The sequence below is a fragment of the Monodelphis domestica genome, chromosome 4 (genome assembly GCF_027887165.1).
Source record: "Monodelphis domestica isolate mMonDom1 chromosome 4, mMonDom1.pri, whole genome shotgun sequence".
Lineage (NCBI taxonomy): Eukaryota > Metazoa > Chordata > Mammalia > Didelphimorphia > Didelphidae > Monodelphis > Monodelphis domestica.
In genome coordinates, this window is record NC_077230.1 from 294,977,548 (window position 1) to 294,996,059 (window position 18,512).

Here is an 18,512-nt window from a genome sequence, read left to right on the forward strand (position 1 = left end):
TCCATTAGATTGATAACTCCTTGAAAGCAAGGACAATCTTTTGGCTCTTTTTGTAACCTCAGCACTTTGTACAGTGCCTGATGGTGAACCTTTTAGAGACTTGAGTGCCTAAACTGTATCCTCATGTAGTATGTGAGCCACACCCTTATCCCAGACAGGAGAGGGAGGAAGCACTTCCATTGGGCTGCTTGGCAGAGGGGTGGGCAGTGTCAGAAATGTCCTCTGGTGCAGTGGAGAGGGGGAAGGGAGCATCCATCCCCCTCTGGCATGCATGCCATAGGTTCACCAACATGGGCCTAGCACATGGTTGATAATGTTCATTGATTGAAGACAAAACTATATCCTTTTATCAGGCAAGTTATGACTTTTAGTCATACCATGTCAATTTGTTCTTTGAACTCATATGAACTACCCCCTTTTTTTTTGTTTCTGCTTTAAAAGATAGTCTTTGATGAAGGCCAAAGATACTTTGATATAGATGTTCTCAAATTTAATAAAATTGAGTTGAGGAATGAACTTCTCTTGAACTGAGATTCATAGGATGGCTTGATCCTTATTTTTATAGATTCAGAGCTTCCCTTCTCTATCCCCTCTCATCTCTCAATAACCCCTTACCCCCAAAATACCTCTCTTTCTAGAGGATTACCTACTACAAAGTCTAGGCATGATCAGAAATTTCTTTATAGTGACATCCAATCATTCCTATTTGAAAATCCCCCTAGTCATCTTTGGCAAGACTACTAACTCTGGAGTAGGGACACCCAAGTTTAAATCCTGTGACTTTAGGCAAAGTTCTTATAATTTCCTGGGCCTTGGTTTCTTTTTCTGACAAATAAAGAGGTGGATGATGTCTAAGGTACTTTCCAGCTCTAGATCTATTATCCTATGAATATATTGTCCTATTAACAAAAAGATGCCAAGACTTATTAAACTTTCCATATGTAACATTTTCAAGTTGTCTTAAAAATTCCCATTTATTGAAAAAGAAAATCATTTGGAGAATGTGACCTGTGGTCCATTATATCCTAGACTTAATAAACCAAAAGTTTTAGGTATATAATGTGTGTACTTAGATATATGTCTGTATGTACTAACTAAATTCCCCAAATCCTCAAAATCTCCTGGGGGAAAAAACTCCAATTGCTCTCTGGTCTTCTCTGACTTTAAGCCCCCTTTGTTCTTATCACCTTCTTTAATGCCTGAGGGCTTCTTTTTGAAAGGTAGTCTATTTATTTCTTGGGAATTTTTGTTTCCAAGCATGGTCAGATAAGGGGTAATATATAAAGAGCAGGAGTCAGAAGTCTTGAGTTTGAATTTCTGATAATGTATCACTTTGGGCAAGTCATTTGAGTATTCTTCACTTTAAAATGGAAGCAATAATACTTGCACTATTGACTTCATAGGGTTGTTCTAAATGTTCTAGAAAGAGACATTGATATTATCACCTAGAAGACATTGTAAACCTTAAAATTATCACCTAGAAGACATTGTAAACCTTAAATTCATGGCAACTGTGGACAATTCACTTAGTACTTCTGAGATGTTAGATATTGGTTTTTATGCTTTCTGCCCATAGGTTTAAGTGGATCTGGGCTGTTCTTTAGACTGAAAGAAAACTGACAACCCTTTTGCATATATAGCTACCAGTAATTTCTTAGACAAGTGCTTTTGTTGTTCAGTTATTTTTCAGTCATGTCTGACTTGTCATCACTCCATTTGAGGTTTTCTTAGCAAAGATACTAAAGTGGTTTGCCATTTCCTTTCCATCTCATTTTCTAAATAAGGAACTAAGACAAACTGTTAAAGTGACTTGCCCAGGGTCACACAACTGAACCCATAGTTGAACTCATGAAGAAGAGTCTTGATTCTAGTGATCTAACCACTATGCAACCTAGCTGCTCTAGGACAAGCACTAGCATTTGGGAAAACACAAACTGTTAGAGTAATAGTGGATATCTTCTTCTACTCTTTCTTCTCCACTGCATCTTAATGAATCTTTTGCAAAAGTACTATGTAAATGCTATTATTATAATCAACCATAATAGCTTCTTTCATTCCTCACCCTCATTAATAAATGTGGCTGCTAGAGGGCAACTAGGTATCTTAGTGGATTGAGAGCCAGGCCAGAGATGGGAGGTCCTGGGTTCAAATTTGGATTCATATACTTCCTAGCTGTGTGACCCTGGGCAAGTCACTTAACCCCTATTGCCTAGCCCTTACCAGTCTTCTGCTCTTAGAACCAATACATAGTATTAATTTTAAGATGGAAGGTAAGGGTTAAAAACAAAGTAAATCTGACTACTACATTTACTCTTTTTTTACTTTAACCAAAGTACCCCTATCTTCCATAGCTCCCCTGACCTTTGGGATAGATCCTCATTATTCATTCTTGGTTTCAAGGACTTCTGTTGATAAGCCCCCACCTATATCATTCTCCACTTTCTCATCCCAATGCTTACATAGACTTCTTTATAATTCAATAAATATTTCTTTCAGATACTATGGTAGGTGCTGAAGTCACAAGACACAACTAGCCACTGCCCTAAGAAACTTATAATTGAATGGGAAGAAATAGGATATTTATATATTCATTTTGGTAGAAGGCAGAATATGGTGTCAAGAAGAGGTTCAATGAGCTCTGGGAAATGAGAGATCATTTTCAACTGGGAGGAGTGGGGAAAATTGTACCAAACACCACCTGAATTGGACTTTGAAGAGATTTCAACAGGTGGAAGATGGGCAGAGCTCATTCCAGTTGTGTGTAAAGCTATGGAGATAGGAGAGGACTAGAGGGAGTCAGGGAGTAGTCCACTTTGGCTTTAAAGCGGAAGACATGAAGTAGAAAAATACTTAAGGCTAAAATACTTAAGGCTGGAGTCAGACTGGGGTGTCTTTGAAAGCCAGGAGAAGAAGTTTATGCTTTTACTTGGGAGGCAATAGGAGACCAAAGAAATTTTTTGAGTGGACTATTACATCAAGCATACTTTAGAAGTGTGGAAAATTAAAGAAAGTAAAAATTGGAGGAAGATGGGTTAGGAGATAGACAATGAATATCTAGATTAGATTATGATGGCAGCAATAGCAATAGAAAGTAAAAGACTAGATGAAAAATATTTCCTCTTCTTTTTCTTCTTCTTCTTCCCCCATTCAGCAAACTTCTTCAGTTTGTTTAGTTCCATTTTTCACCTTCCTTCCTCTCTGTGACTTTGCTTTACTGTGGCTTCATCTAGAAAAATCATATAAAACAAAAAAGTGCCTAGAAGGAAAAGAAGTAATTTCTAGGAAAGCCAAGGAGATACTTTTCAAAGAGTTCACAACTTATATCTTATTAAAATTGCTGGAAACCAGCTTTACAAATTATTTTATTTTACCATACAGGAGCAAAATGAAAGAAATGGTAGGCACACATCATTTACAAGATATGAAATCATTTACATAAAACCACATCAAGAGGAAATAAATTTTACAATACATCATTTCAGCTCAAATATATAACCAAGTTCCAGCAATTCTGTACATCATACCTTAGCTGTCAACAGCTAATTCATCCGTTTTGAAGTGGTCACTTGATTTACATGGGCAATATCACTTCAATGTAAAATAATGAGTTAACATTTACATGATAAAAGTTACAAAAAAAAACTTGGCAAACTATGGAAGCAAGTCATACAGCTAGTACTAATATTTACAGAATGATAATTGGTGAATTACAGAATCACTTAGAAGGCATTTCCTCACTTCAAATGCCAGTACCTTCAAAAGGGCCAAAGATGATACTGACGAGTGTGTTATACTTAAGGAACTTGGCATTAAAACTTAAAGCAATGGTATTTTGCAAAGATTAATTATAGTCTATTTTCAGTTTTATCCTGAGGTCCCTCCATTATCTATTGGTGAAAAAAATCAATAGCCAAGGAAATTAAAAGCTATTTGTGAAATAACCTCATAATAAAATGTTTGTCACCTGACATGTTCAGAGATCAAGGGGTGCCTAATCAAACATTCTGATAAGCTGGATGTTAAGGTATGTTTCTCCAGCTATTCCAGCATACTATTGCTTGCCTTTTATCCTATCAGGGAAACTATGCTATAGCAAAAGTCCTGTGAGGCAGAGAACTATTTCCTCTCTACCTAAAACCTCCAGACCACCAAACATACATCTTTAATAATTCTTTCCTAAACCTCAGGTAATTATGCTCTGATAAGAGCATGTTAGTTAACATTGGGGGAGGAATGACAGACTTCATAAAGGCTAACAAAGTTATCCTCTTGGTAAAGTACCAGAAAACAGAATTTACAGTAATGTGCAATATCCCAAAATTTGAATGTAATGTAGCAATAGTTTTCTTAATGTTCCATTATAAAAAAAATTTGCTCAAGGGGAATTGTCCTTCATATATGAAAGAGCATTGTTCTTTTAAGTAAACATGGGGTTAATATTTGCTCAACAGACAAGGAACCTGTCTTTCCCTGTGCTATATATAACCGGGCACGTCAACACTCAGCACTATCATCATCACGTGATGGTGAAATGCTTTAGCTACCAAGTTGAGAAGGGAGAAAAAAGTCAAATCTACTGAAATCTAAAGCTGTATTAGTAAAACTCCATATATATATTTTTTGACAAAAGTGCGTGTATTTGCTCCCCTTTTTTGTTCACAGTTCACATACCAAGAACCCCTTTTTTTCTCATTGGAAAACTTGGAAGTCACAGTCAATATCTGAGCTTTGGCTTATATTCTTCTGCAAGGTGACTGGATATTTTTAATATAAATGGACTCCAGAGAGGTTAAGTGACTCGTCCCTTGTCATAAGAGCAATAAATGGCAGAGGCCAAAAGCTCTGGGTTCTTGACTTAGGTTCTGCTACTTATTCCAGCAAATCATTTAACCTCTTCGGGCCTCAAATTCCTCATCTGTAAAATGAAGTGGGAGTGACTTCAAAGGTTTGTTCAGACTCTAAAATTCTATTTCAAGCCTTTCTTTCTGTCAAAAGTTGTCGTTTCAAAGGACCTGCCTAATTTTCTAGCTACTAAGTTTTGAAAATACATGAACAATAATATGGTCTATAGCTATGACTTCATCAGTATAGGGAGCTTCCAGGTGAGGAAATATCTTTGACCAATTCAGGTCAGCATCTTCTCTACAAGAGTACTAAGAAGTTAAATCACTTGCCTAGCATCATGTAACTAATATGTGGAGCTAAGATTTGAATCCAGGCATTCCTGGATTGGAGGCTAGCTCTAGTCACTACACTATGCTGCTTCTCATGAACAATTTAAGATGAGACACATCAACATATTTCAATGTCCTTTAACACTTACTACACAATACTGGGAGTAAAGAGAAGTTACCCATGAAACTCTCTTCTGGGGTTTTCGGGTTTTTTTGGAGAAACTAATGTATATAATCTGTGTAGTGAGACCTTTGCTTTCTTTCTTTTCTGCTTTCTCAGTTAAATGTGACTTTATCCAGAGAAGAGAATTTAGCAAATACAAAAGGACACTTGATCCTTTCAAACATTCTTGAACTCAAAACACATATTATCTGAAATCCAAGACATACAAGCCCAGGTTTACATGGGTCAACCACCATCTTATTCTTCTTTGAGACACCAATCTTCAGGATTATTTAAACATCTCAAAAGGATTCACCCAGGGAAAACATGCAGAGAAGTGATTCACACCCTGTTCAGATTCATTGGGATGAATTGAAGTTGGCACAATGACTTCACCTGTTGGCAGCAGATATGTATTTGAATTGAAACTAAACTCAATCAGCCTTTTCCCCCAAATTCATTCTTTTCTATTTGGAAGACTGTGGAGGCAGAGCAGCTGAAAGTCAGTGTTTTGGATTCAGCAGGGTAATTCTTAAGGAAGTGTTTAAAGCTTCGCAGAAAAAACATATTGCTTCAGTAAATTTTTGATAATAAAAATGGAAGCTCTTTAAATTTTTTAAAATTGAGTTTTCATTTACAAATGTAACACCATCAAGTAATTCCATTTACTACCCTAAGGCAATTCTGTCATATACCATGGAAAAGCTGTTAAAAATTGCTGATTAATATACACTCCACTTAACATAGACATATCACTAATAATTATTGCTAATGGGTACATCAAAGGCATAGTAAGTTTTCAAAATTCATCATTCTTTTTTAAAAAAGGTCTGTTAGTAAGAAGGCCAATTATACAAACACAATTAAAACTGAAGTGCCTTTATTTTTTTTAACATACTGAAAACTTTTCTTAGCACTAGCTTCTATCTCAGGTGACAGTCATTAGCTACAATTCTAAATTGTGAATGAGACCTCCTATATATGTCACTAAAAGTATCACAAAAGGATAGTGAACAAATAATGTTTCATTAGACTTTTGTATAAGTGTCATAAAGACTCATCAGGAAGGCTCTGTACCCAATCTTCTTGTGGTTGCTCTTTCCCAGAAGTTGGTCTTCAGGAAATCCCAGACTTCGAGAGGAAGAGGCTTTGAGAGTTACAGTCTGGAAGACCTAGATCCATTGTTTGTCCTAATAGATTTTGGACAAATCAATCTGCTTTTATTCTCAGAGTATGCTCGTTAGAAATTGTTATCAATCTGACAAACACATGTTAACATTAATATACTTTCAGAAAACAAAGGCATTTGCTTTATAATATAAAGTTCTCTCCTTCGGGGTATTAAGAAAATAAAAGTGACAAGCATCTTGAAATTCTTGAAGAATATGTCATAAGAGATTTTTAAAAATCATTGTTACATTAAAATTTATATGGTTTATCCACAGATCTAACACTGTGTCATTAGTTGGAAAAAAAGGGAAAGGAAAAAAATGTACAAAACTGACCATTCTCCATGTTTTATATTTTGTCAAGGTCTTCTGTAAGGATTAATATTCAGAAATTTGTTGTCTCTCTCATGAAGGAATGTTGAGTCACAAGATCAAAACCTGTTTCAAAAGTCCAAGGGAATGCTTTCCTAGGTCATTTCATACCTTTCTAGCTGAATGGGTGTATTTTGGAATTTGTTTTGTGGGAATGCATGGAAGGAAAAAGAAACCACAGAAAAAAGTACATAAATACTCTTTTAGAGTTCCTAAAACTTTGCATATTTTACATATTCACATTATCATCATAAAAATGGAAATACTTATATTTTGATAATGAAAACAAGCATATGTGACTGGCAGAGGAATCTCAGAGGTTGCATTATGAGTAAGAATTGATGTCTGCATTCTAAATTATGGAATTTATATGCAGGAGAGTGGCTAATTTGAGGGAAAATGAACCAAATTGGACCTTGGTCTTTTTACTTCCATCCTTGAAAGCAGCTGAACACTTCTGAACACTTGTGTCCCCATGTTCAAGTTATCATTGCTGTTCAATTCATTAGTAGCCTTTTCTTTCTTCTCTTAGCCTGCAAAAGAATGAGGCTGCCCACCATTTCCCACTAGTATTTGGAAAATTTTAAAAGTACAGAAATAAACAGGAAGGGCCTTGAACATCTTCTGCAGCTGTGAATGAGTGAGATGATTTTAAAAGATGCCTTGATGGACAGCAGGTGGATCCCTCAGATCCCATTGAACACATGACAAGAAGAAGAAATGTTTCAATTATACTGATGATTTCCCCCAAAACCAAAAATGGTATTGGGAATGTAACAGTGGTTCTTTAAAGCTAGTCATACCTTGGGACAAGATGAAAAAACAAGCCCTTGGACCTTCATCTTTGACATGGCAACAAGTTCCCAGGTCACCAACATGCTCATCATTAGCAATGCCTTTTCAGTAGAAACAACATTTGCTTTAGAGCATGCCACTGATCTCCACATCTCTGGCCAATTCAGATCAGAAAGAATATGGAGGGTTTCAATTCAACAAGCCATTAGTAAAGACATAGGATGTTAAAGCACTGTGCTGGGCACTGGAGGCATTGTACTAGGCAGTCTAATGACTGTGCTTCATAACCTTCTCCCCTTCAAGAAGGCAGCTAGGATCCTGGAATAAGGGGAGCGGAGTCTTCCTCTCTCCTTCACTGATTCCCCAACAAAGACGAACTCCAGTTCTGGGTCCAAGATACTTTCCTTGAGGTTTCAAATAGAGGCAATAAAAGAACATGTCTCTTCTCCACACAGAGCCCCCGCCAGCAGGGAGATAATTTTTTTTTTCATTTCTTGAAAGGGGTGAGTTTATTGAAGGTGTGCCAAAAAAGAGATGGCTTTCTCTTAGGTTCTGCCAGGGCAAAAACTTGTTGTTGAGGAATGCTGGTAGGCACTGTGATGTGGCGTTGATGAATAGGATGCAAACTTTGATGGGGGGGAGGTAGGGAACACCCATTATAACCTAAAGCAGGAAAATATGAAGAAGTTAATTTAAGCATCCTTTATGAACCAAAAGACAAATCTCACTGTCCTCCATGGCTTCAATGATGACATCTGTGCAGATAACTCACGAATTATACCTCCAACCTCATCCTCTCACCTAGAAAGTCGGCTCCCTGTTTCCAATTATCTTCCAAATTCCTCCAACTAGATGGCCTATTGGCACTTCAGATTCAATATGGCCAAAACTGAGTTCATCATTTCCATCTATGAACCTGTTCTTCCCACTAATGTTGCTCCTTCTAATGATACAATTGTCCTCTTGACTACCAAGGTTTGTAACCTAAGAGTTAACTGACTTTTTCCCCCTACTCATTTTATATTCGACCAGTGGTCAAGTTAATTCTATCATATCACCTCTAGAACATCTTAAACATTATTCACTCCGCCTTTCTTTCTACTTATCCTTTCAACATACTAGTTAAGGACTCTACCAGTTCTGAGCCATGCTATCTTCTAATACCTTTCAGACCTGTTTTCTTGCCTCTTGTCCACTCTCTCTTTTATCCCATTCTTCACATCACTACCTATTTAGTCTCCTAATAGATTTCTTTAATCATGTTATTTGCTGCTTGGAAAATAGTGGCTCTTTTTATTATTGTTCAGTCACTTCAGTTTTATCCAACTCTTCCTAACTCCATTTTGGTTTTTCTTGGCAAAGATGGTTTGTCATTTCCTTCTCCAGTGTGCTTCCATTTTATACATGAGGATCTAAGGCAAACAGATTAAATGACTTTGTCAGGGTCACATATCTACTAAGTGTCTGAAGCTAGATTTGAACTCAGGTCCTCTTGATTCTAGCTCCACATTCTATACACTGTGCTACCTACCTATCAGTAGTGGCTCTGACAAATACAGTAAAAATTCCTTGGGGGAGGGAAGCTAGGTGGTTCAGTGGATAGAGAGCCAGGCCTGGAGATGAGAGGTCCTGGGTTCAAATATGACTTCAGATACTTCCTAGATGTGTGACCCTAGCCTAGTCATTTAACTCCTATTGCCTAGCTCCTACTGCTCTATTCTAAGAAGGTAAATGGTTTTTTAAAAATTCCTTTAGTAGTGGCCTTATCAAATAAAGTAAAAATTTAGAATATGAAACCAACTTATCTGTCCAACATTAAGTTACAATATTATTTGGTTATGCCCTTGCTGAAAGTGGTTCACTCTTCTAACTCTATCTATTGAAGTTTTTCCTTTCTTTCAAGACCCCAAACAAGTGATATTACAAATGTATAGTATTCCTTGGTCCCTCTTCACTATCACTGAGAAGTCATTACTTCTTATATTTCTATTATTATTATGATCAAGAAATATATCTCATTCCTACAGCACTTTAATATTTATAAAGAACTTTCCACATTGGTAGTATAAGTGTTATTATAAAAATAAGGAATTCAAGGCTCAGAGTGGTTACATGATTTGCTTAAGGTACTAAGAGAGTATATATCATTGACAGGATTTGCATTCAGGTCTCTGAATTCCCAGGTCAATACCCTTTCCTAGTATTTATCTCCCAGAGTTATTGTGGAAATCAAATGAGATATTTGCAATGCTTAGCCCAATGCCTGGCACATAGTAGGCACTTAATAAATACTTGTTTCCTCTCCCCTACTATCTGTTGCCATTTCACCATCTCTATGAACTTTTAATGGGAATACTATATAATTCTTTATTATAGGGTATTATATGGATTATATGTACTTTAAGACAATGTTTATTATGTTTTCGAGGAAGGTAAGAGTATGAAGACATTAACACCTCTCTAATTCATTTGTTGAGACTGACTTAATTCCCTTTATATACTTAATTCTTTTTAGACTGTTATTTGTTGGATGAATTAGAATGTATCCCATAAACCATAAGAGGCTAAAACTTTTGAGATTTCTTCTTAACTGAAGAAAACATGTCAGTGAGATGGCAGTTCACCTGAACCTAGTGTCCTAGTGTCCCTAATAGCCCTTGTTTTAGTCTGAGCTAGAAGGAGAGTGATTTATGATAGTAGGAGGAAGCTGGGGAGTTGCTGAGTGGGTTTGCAGAGTATGACCTTACTGCTCTGTAGGGATTTGTAAGTTCCAAGAATAAGAGTATATTCAAAAGCAAATCTAGATTATTTAAAAATTATCTATTATTTTGGGTGATTACATCATTTTACATTTTTTTTAAAATCTCCATGGCTATCTTCCATTTACACAAATAGGTAAGAGCTGATTACATATACATTTAAGTGACATCGTTTTTCAATGTAACATTTTAAAATCTGGAATTTTTTTATGATAACTTACCTTTTGACTTTCCATGGCCTGGTTTTTGAGCATTTAACATAGCAAGTTTCTTTTGAGATTCTGATATTTCCATTCCTAGGGAAGGGAGAGAGAGAGAGAGGGAGAGAGAGAGAGAGGGAGTGTTGATAACACATGTACAAAGTCAACTGCTTCTATGCAAGGGTTGTTTAATTTTTTTCATCTATCCATCCACCCACCCACCTACCCACTCACTGACTCATTCATGAAATGAACTTCCTCTTCATCATGTTTTATCAGAATCTCTTTTCCTTTAACACTGCACTCAATTGTTGGCTCTTTCTCCATTAAGGCTTTCTTTTTCACCCCATGAATTAGTGATTTCCATTTCCTCATATATTCCTGGAGAATTTCTTCAGGATCTCTCTTATTTCTTTTACTTCCTTCCTGATTTATTTTTCCTAAATGGATTCATGCTGTCTCTCCTCATTAGAGTATAAGCTCTTTGTTGGCAATATGTTTCAATTTTGTCTGGGTATCCCCAGGGTCTAGCCCAGTGCCTGACACACAGAGGCTTAATAAATATTACTACCTCTCAATGAGGAAAGCTCTCACTAGCAAACTATTAGAGTAACTTGGAAGGATTAGACTTGTTGTGTACTCTGGGGGTCTTGGTTTCTACTTGAGGGCTTATGCTTTAATGTTTGAGGGAGCTTGGACTACATCAAATCCAGCTCTTAGAGGCTGTGGGACATTGCCAGAAAAAACATGTTGGCACAGCAGCTTCAGACTTAAAAATCTAGCCACTTCACAGTTAGCAGACACTGGGAAAATCAGAAGGCTAAGGAAAGACAAATGGTGATGATAAACTAAAAAGTAACTGGGGATCAGAGAAGGAAGATACATTTACATTAAGTGTAATAAATAATGCATGGGGTCTAATCTTCATGAATGAAAGAGATAGGATAATGCACAGGTAGTTTTATCTAGTCTAAAACTGCCTATGCAACAAACAAAACTTTAAAGAGCTTTGTGAAAATATCATTTAAAGGGATATCATCTAAGATAATCCATTAAGGCCCATGATCACAATTTGTCTCCTTTGGAATGACAGTAATGATAGCTAACATTTTCCTAGTACTTAATGGTTTATAAAGCATTGTCTTTCCAACTACACTTGGAGAAGAGAGATCATATTTTACAGATAAGGGAATAGGTACTCAGAATATTTAAGTGATTTTCCCAGGGTCACTCAGAGAGGCAATCTAAGAGCTATTCTTTCCAAAATTAGTAAACTTCGGGATTTTTTTGCTTCAAATTTGTGGTTTCATTAGTATAGGAAATTTCCATTAAAATCTCACCTGCTAGAGACTCCCTCTTTAATTCTACTAATTATTTCCTACTTATCTGGTATATAGTTTGTTTTGTATGTATTTGTATGTATGTTGTTTCTGCCATTAAACTGTAAGCTTCTAGAGGGAGGAATTATCTTATCTCCCTTTTATCCTCAGTCCTTTGTACAGTGCCTAGCAAATAGAAGGGGCTTAATAATAGTTAATCAGTTGATTGAAATTCCCTCAACCATAGCAGACTGACAAATGCTTTTCTACATAGTATTTGAGAATTTTTAGGGATGGATGGGAAGACCAATGGGTTAAATGACTTGCCCAAGTCAGAAAGCCTGTATGTCTGCATTAAGGTCTTTTTTTATTCCATATAATGGGGATGTTCTTTATTTACTTTGCTATGCTCTCTTTCAGCAGAGGTTTTTCAATAATGAAACTGTTTGGGATTTGTAGGTGTGGAGTACATGGGATAGGAAAATAGGGTTAAAAGAGGAAAACAGAAAAGTTTTTTGTTTTTGTTTTTTTTAAAACCCTCACCTTCCATCTTGGAGTCAATACTGTGTATTGGCTCCAAGACAGAAGAGTGGTAAGGGCTAGGCAATGGGGGTCAAGTGATTTGCCCAGGGTCACACAGCTAGGAAGTGGCTGAGGTCAGATTTGAACCTAGGACCTCCCATCTCTAGGCCTGATTCTCAATCCACTGAGCTACCCAGCTGCCCCCAACAGAAAAGTTTTTTAAAAATCTTATAGTGGGAAAACTTTTATGAACTGACACAGTGAAGTGAGCAGCACTTAGACAATAATTTAAACAATACCAACAAAAATATAAAGACAAACACTTTTGAAGGACTTAAGAATTCTGCTCCCTGCAATAACCAACCACAATTCCAGAGGACTAACAAACATATTACTCAATTCAAGTGACGGGCTCAAGACGCAGAATGAAAAATACATTCTGTTAGTCAATTGTGAGAATTTACTATTAGTCTGATTATGCAAATTTGTTATAAGGGATTTATTTTATTTAATTGTGGGAAGAATTAAGGAGAGGGGGATTAGTGACTGCGCTGTCAAAAAAGACAAAGAAATGAAAGAGGATCACTGAAGTATTTTTAAAATAAGCACAGTAAAGAAGGCAGATCAAAAACAGGTAAGACATCTTTGACAGTTATGTATTGGATATATTACATGCCTTTGAGGAAAAACATGCTGTACATAATAGGTTCATGGTTTCATGTATAATCCTCTTTTTTCTATTCTACTTTGAATGCGGAAATGCTCATTTTATTGGGGTTTTTAAGTTTTGCATAAAAATAAAAAAATGTGCAAAAGGAAACACAAAAACGAAAACTCCCAGGGGACTCCTTAGCATTCTGCTACTCACCCATTTCTTTGTCTTCTTGTACTCGCCTCCTTTCATCAGCACAGGCTTGTAGCCACCTGCCTTTATCCTCTTGCTTTTTGGCACAAAATAAGTACACCTCATCTGTTGATTTATTGATGATTTTGAAGGCATTCTTTACATTGATATTATAGTCCTTGTCCCTCCCATCCTCTATGTCCATCAACTCCATCTCATCCATGTCAATTCGGCCTTTGTAGTATAACATGTCTCGCCTTAGTAGGTCCTTCTTGCAGAAAACAAGCTGGTGGTCAAAGAGGAAGAAAGTCCTCTGCTGGCTCTTTCCTTGTTTTGTGATTTTGGTCAGTTCTCCTGAATGGATCAGTTCTGAACTCCGGTCTAAAATATTGAGCCCCTAGAATGAAGGCAAAAAGTTTAAAGCTTTTTTTCCCTCCTATTTTAATTCATTTTTCCCCCTCTTGAGATATCTTTATATAGAAAAAAAAAATAGGTAGGCCTATTGACACAGGATCTTTAATAATCCTGTATGAAGGATTTGGTACTTGGATACCCAAATCCCCAGGAAACTACATTCTTAAGGGACAGGATTGAGCTTCCTCTGTCTTATTTGTTCAGATACGAAATTTCTTTAGGTGTTTTATTATTTTTTAATGCAATGATAAAATATGACCAGGGACCCTTGATTATTTGGAGGAATTATCCTTAAAGACATTAATTCGCTAGATAGATAGGACAAAATGAGTGTATTGCATTAAGATTAGCAAGGAATCTGGCCTCAGATATTTCCTAGCTATGTGACCCTGAGCAAGTTATTTAATCCTGACTGCCTAGCCCTTACTGCTCTTTGACCTTAAAACAATTCACAGTATTGATTCTAAGATGGAAGGTAAGGGTTTAATTAAAAAACAAAGATTAGTAGTGGTTGATGGCCTATACAAATTCTCAAGAACATTAGGGGAGCCTGGAGGCCATTATTTTTTCATCTGTCTGTCTGTTTCTGTGTATCCCCATGTCCACCTATCTGTCTATCTGCCTATCTATATCTGTCTTTCTGTCTGTCTCTGTCTCTCTTTCTTTCTTTCTATCTATCTGTCTACATATCTGCCTAGCTAGCTAGCTATCCATTCAGATATCTATATATATATAACTCTCTTTAGTTTATTCATTTGCTTGTTATTTAGTTATTTGTTCATTTATTCATATGTGTATGTATATGTGTATACATATATATTCCAGTATAAATAACCAGCTCTCTCTATCTTGCCTATACTGGAAGGGCCACACATTGTGAGCTTCATCCCACTTCTCATCTCAGCACAAGAATTTGAAATGCTTAATTTCTAACCAGAATAAATTTCCCACTTCAGGCAGCTTGGTGGCTCCTGTTCCCAAAGGCTCATCATGTTATTGTCAAGCTTACTGTAGACGCTTGATTGTTTTTAGCCCATTTTCAGAAGTCCTCTGGCATCAGCAGCAGAAATTACACAGTAGTGTCCCCGCACCTAGCAGGGCCATTGTGAACTCCCTGAGGCAAGAGTACCATGATTTTAGAAAATATAGGTTTTCTATAGGACAGTTCTCTGAGAGAAGGGAGAGGGAAGGGTATAGAGGGAAACTGAGGCAATATAAAAACAAACGATACCTATAAATTTTTTTTTAAATAAAAAGAAGAAAACCTATACTTTCCAAGCCAGGGTAAACCACAGGGGCATAAATTAGAAGGGGAAAAAAAGCCCAGTTTTAAGAACAAGGGCCATAATAAAAGTTGTTAATGAATCTAAGAATAAAGAGATAACACTGTATCACTTGACAAATTCAAAAGATTTCACCCATGTTATATATTCTCCTTCTCTCAGGACAGAATGTAACTTCTAGCACAATTTAGTACAGGCAGAAAATGCTTTTTTGAATTTCATTCAGATTTAACATACATTTTCATTTTCTCTTTTAATTAATTAATTTAGAATATTTTTCCATGGTTACATGATTTATGTTCTTTCCCTCCCTTCCCTCCTTCCTTCTCCTGGAGCTGATGAGCAATTCCATTGGGTTTTACATGTATCATTTATCAAAACCTATTTCTGTATTATTAATAGTTGCAATAGAGCGATCATTTAAAGTCAACATCCCCAATCATATCCCCATTGAAACATGTGATTAATCATATAGTTTTCTTCTGCATTTTTACTCCCACAGTTCTTTCTCTAGATGTGGATAGTATTCTTTCTCATAAGTCCCTCAGAATTGTCCGGGATCATTGCATTGCTGCTAGTAGAGAAGTTCATTATGTTCAATTGTGCTATAGTATATCCGTCTATGTGAACAATGTTCTCCTAGTTCTGCTTCTTTCACTCTACATCAATTCCTGGAAGTCTGTCCAGTTCACATGAAATTCCTTCAGTTCATCATTTATTTCAGCACAATAGTATTCCATCACCATCAGATACTACAATTTGTTCAGCCATTCCCCAATCGAAGGGCATCCCCTCATTTTCCAATTTTTTGCCACCACAAAAAGCATGGCTATGTTTTTGTACATGTATTTTTCCCTATTATGTCGTTGGGTTACAAACCCAGCAGTGGTATGGCTGGATCAAAGAGCAGACAGTCTTTTAAAGCCCTTTGGGCATAGTTCCAAATTGCCTTCCACAATGGTTGGATTAATTCACAACTCCACCAGTAATGCATTAGTGTTCCAATTTTGCCACATTCCCTCCAACCTTTATTACTTTCCTTTGCTGCCATATTAGCCAATCTGCTAGGTGTGAGTTGGTACCTCAAACTTGTTTTGACTTGCATTTCTCTAATTATAAGAAATTTAGAACTTTTTCATATGTTTATTGATAGTTTTGATTTCATGTGAAAACTGTCTATTCATGTCCCTTGCCCATTTATCAATTGGGGAATGGATTGATTTTTTTTTGTACAATTGATTTAGCTCCTTATAAATTTGAGAAATTGGACCTTTGCCAGAGGTTTTTGTTATCAAATTTTTTTCCCAATTTGTTGCTTCCCTTCTAATTTTGGTTTCATTGGTTTTGTTTGTACAAACCCTTTTTAATTTAATGTAATCAAAATTATTCATTTTACATTTTGTAATATTCTCTATCTCTTGCTTGGTCTTAAAGTCTTTCCTTTCCCATACATATGACAGGTATACTATTCTATGTTCACCTAATTTACTTATAATTTCCTTCTTCATAATTAAGTTATTTACCCATTCTGAATTTATCTTGGTGTAGGTGTCAGGTGCTGATCTGAACCTGATCTTTCCCATACTGTTTTCCAATTTTCCCAGCAGTTTTTATACAATAGTGGGTTCTTGTCCCAAAAGCTGAGATCTTTGGGTTTATTGTACACTAGCTTGTTGAGGTCATTTACCCCAAGTCTATTCCATTGATCCTTCCTTCTGTCTCTTAGCCAGTACCATATTGTTTGATGATCACTGCTTTATAGAAAAGTTTAAGGTTTGGTACTGCTAGTCCCCCATCCTTCACAGTTTTTTTCATTGGTTCTCTTGATATTCTTGACCTTTTTTTCTTCCAAATGAACTGTTATAATTTTTTCTAGTTCAATAAAAAAAGCTTCTTGGTAGTGTAATAGGTATTGCACTGAATAAGTAAATTAATTTGGGTAGTATTGTCATTTTTATTATGTTAGCTCGTCCTACCCTACCCATGAGCAATTAATGTTTTGCCAATTATTTAGATCTAGTTTTGATTGTGTGGAAAGTGTTTTGTAGTTGTGTTCATATAATTCCTGTGTTTGTCTTGACAAATAGATTCCTAAATATTTTATTTGGTCCAGGGCAATTTTAAATGGAATTTCTCTTTCTAACTCTTGCTACTGAGTTGTGTTGGAAATATATAGAAATGTTGATGATGTGGGATTATTTTGTATCCTGGGACTTTCCTAAAGTTGTTAATTATTTCCACTAGCTTTTTAGTTGATTTTTTAGGATTCTTTAAGTAGACCATCATATCATCTGCAAAGAGTAATAGTTTAGTCTCCTCATTGACTACTTTAATCCCTTCAGCTTCTTTTTCTTCTCTAATTGCTACCACTAATGTTTCTAGTACAATGTTAAATAAGAGATGACACTGGGCATCCTTGCTTCACTCCTTATTGGGAAGGCTTCTAACTTGTCCCCATTGCAGATGATACTTGATCATTATTTTAAATACATACGGTTTATTATTTTTAGGAAAGGCCCTTCTATTCCTGTACTTTCTAGTGCTTTCAATAGGAATAAGTTATATTTTGTCAAAGGCTTTTTGTGCATGTGTTGAAAAAATCATGTCATTTCTGTTGGTTTGGTTGTTGATATGGTCAATTATGTGGATGGTTTTCCTAGTATTAAACCATCCTTGCATTCCTGGTATAAATCCCACCTGATCATTGTGAATAATCCTTGTGATAACTTGCTGGAGTCTTTTTGCTAGTATTCTATTTAAGATTTTTGTATCTATATTCATTAAAGAGATTGGCCTATAGTTTTCTTTCTCTATTTTTGGTCTACCTGGCTTGGGAATCAGTATTGTGCCATAAAAGGAATTTGGTAAAACTCCTTATTTGCTTATTTTGTCGAATAATTTTTACAATATTTAGGATTAGCTGTTCTTTAAATGTTTGATAGAATTCACTTGTGAATCCATCTGGCCCTGGGGATTTTTTCTTAGAGAGTTCTTTGATGGCTAGTTAAATTTCTTTTTCTAAGATGAGATTAAGTATTCTGCTTCCTCTTTTGTTAATCTAGGCAATTTATATTTTTGTAAATATTCACCCATTTTCCCTAGATTGTCATATTTATTGCCACATAATTGAGCAAAATAGTTCTTAATTATTACCTTAATTTCCTCTTCATTAGAGGTAAAGTCACCCTTTTCATCTTTTATACTATTAATTTGATTCTTTTCTTTCTTTTTTAAATTAGATCAACCAATACTTTATCTATTTTATTTGTTTTTTCAAAGTACCAGCTTCTAGTCTTATTTATTAGTTCAATAGTTCTTTTACTTTCAATTTTATTAATGTTTCCTTTGAGTTTTATGATTTCTAATTTAATATTTATCTAGGGATTTTTAATTTGTTCTCTTTCTAGTTTTTTTAAATTGCATGCCCAATTCATTGACCTCTTCCCTTTCTGACTTATTGATATATGCATTCAGGGATATAAATTTTCTCCTGAGTAC

The 18,512-nt window shown here is 35.8% G+C and overlaps 1 protein-coding gene across 4 annotated transcripts in view; it reads right to left on the reverse strand.

Moving 5' to 3' along the window:
• Positions 1-3,325: 3,325 nt before the first annotated feature.
• SPATA13 (spermatogenesis associated 13) overlaps positions 3,326-18,512 on the reverse strand; it is a 160,012-nt gene continuing 144,825 nt past the window's right edge. For all 4 annotated transcript variants that reach the window (XM_007495227.3, XM_001375720.5, XM_007495228.3 and 1 more), the window contains 3 exons: positions 13,342-13,714; positions 10,654-10,728; positions 3,326-8,336 (listed from right to left, as the gene is read on the reverse strand). In XM_007495227.3, the coding sequence (XP_007495289.1) occupies positions 8,161-8,336; positions 10,654-10,728; positions 13,342-13,714 (624 nt within the window). In that variant the 3' untranslated portion in view covers positions 3,326-8,160. The remainder of the gene's footprint in view (positions 8,337-10,653; positions 10,729-13,341; positions 13,715-18,512) is intronic.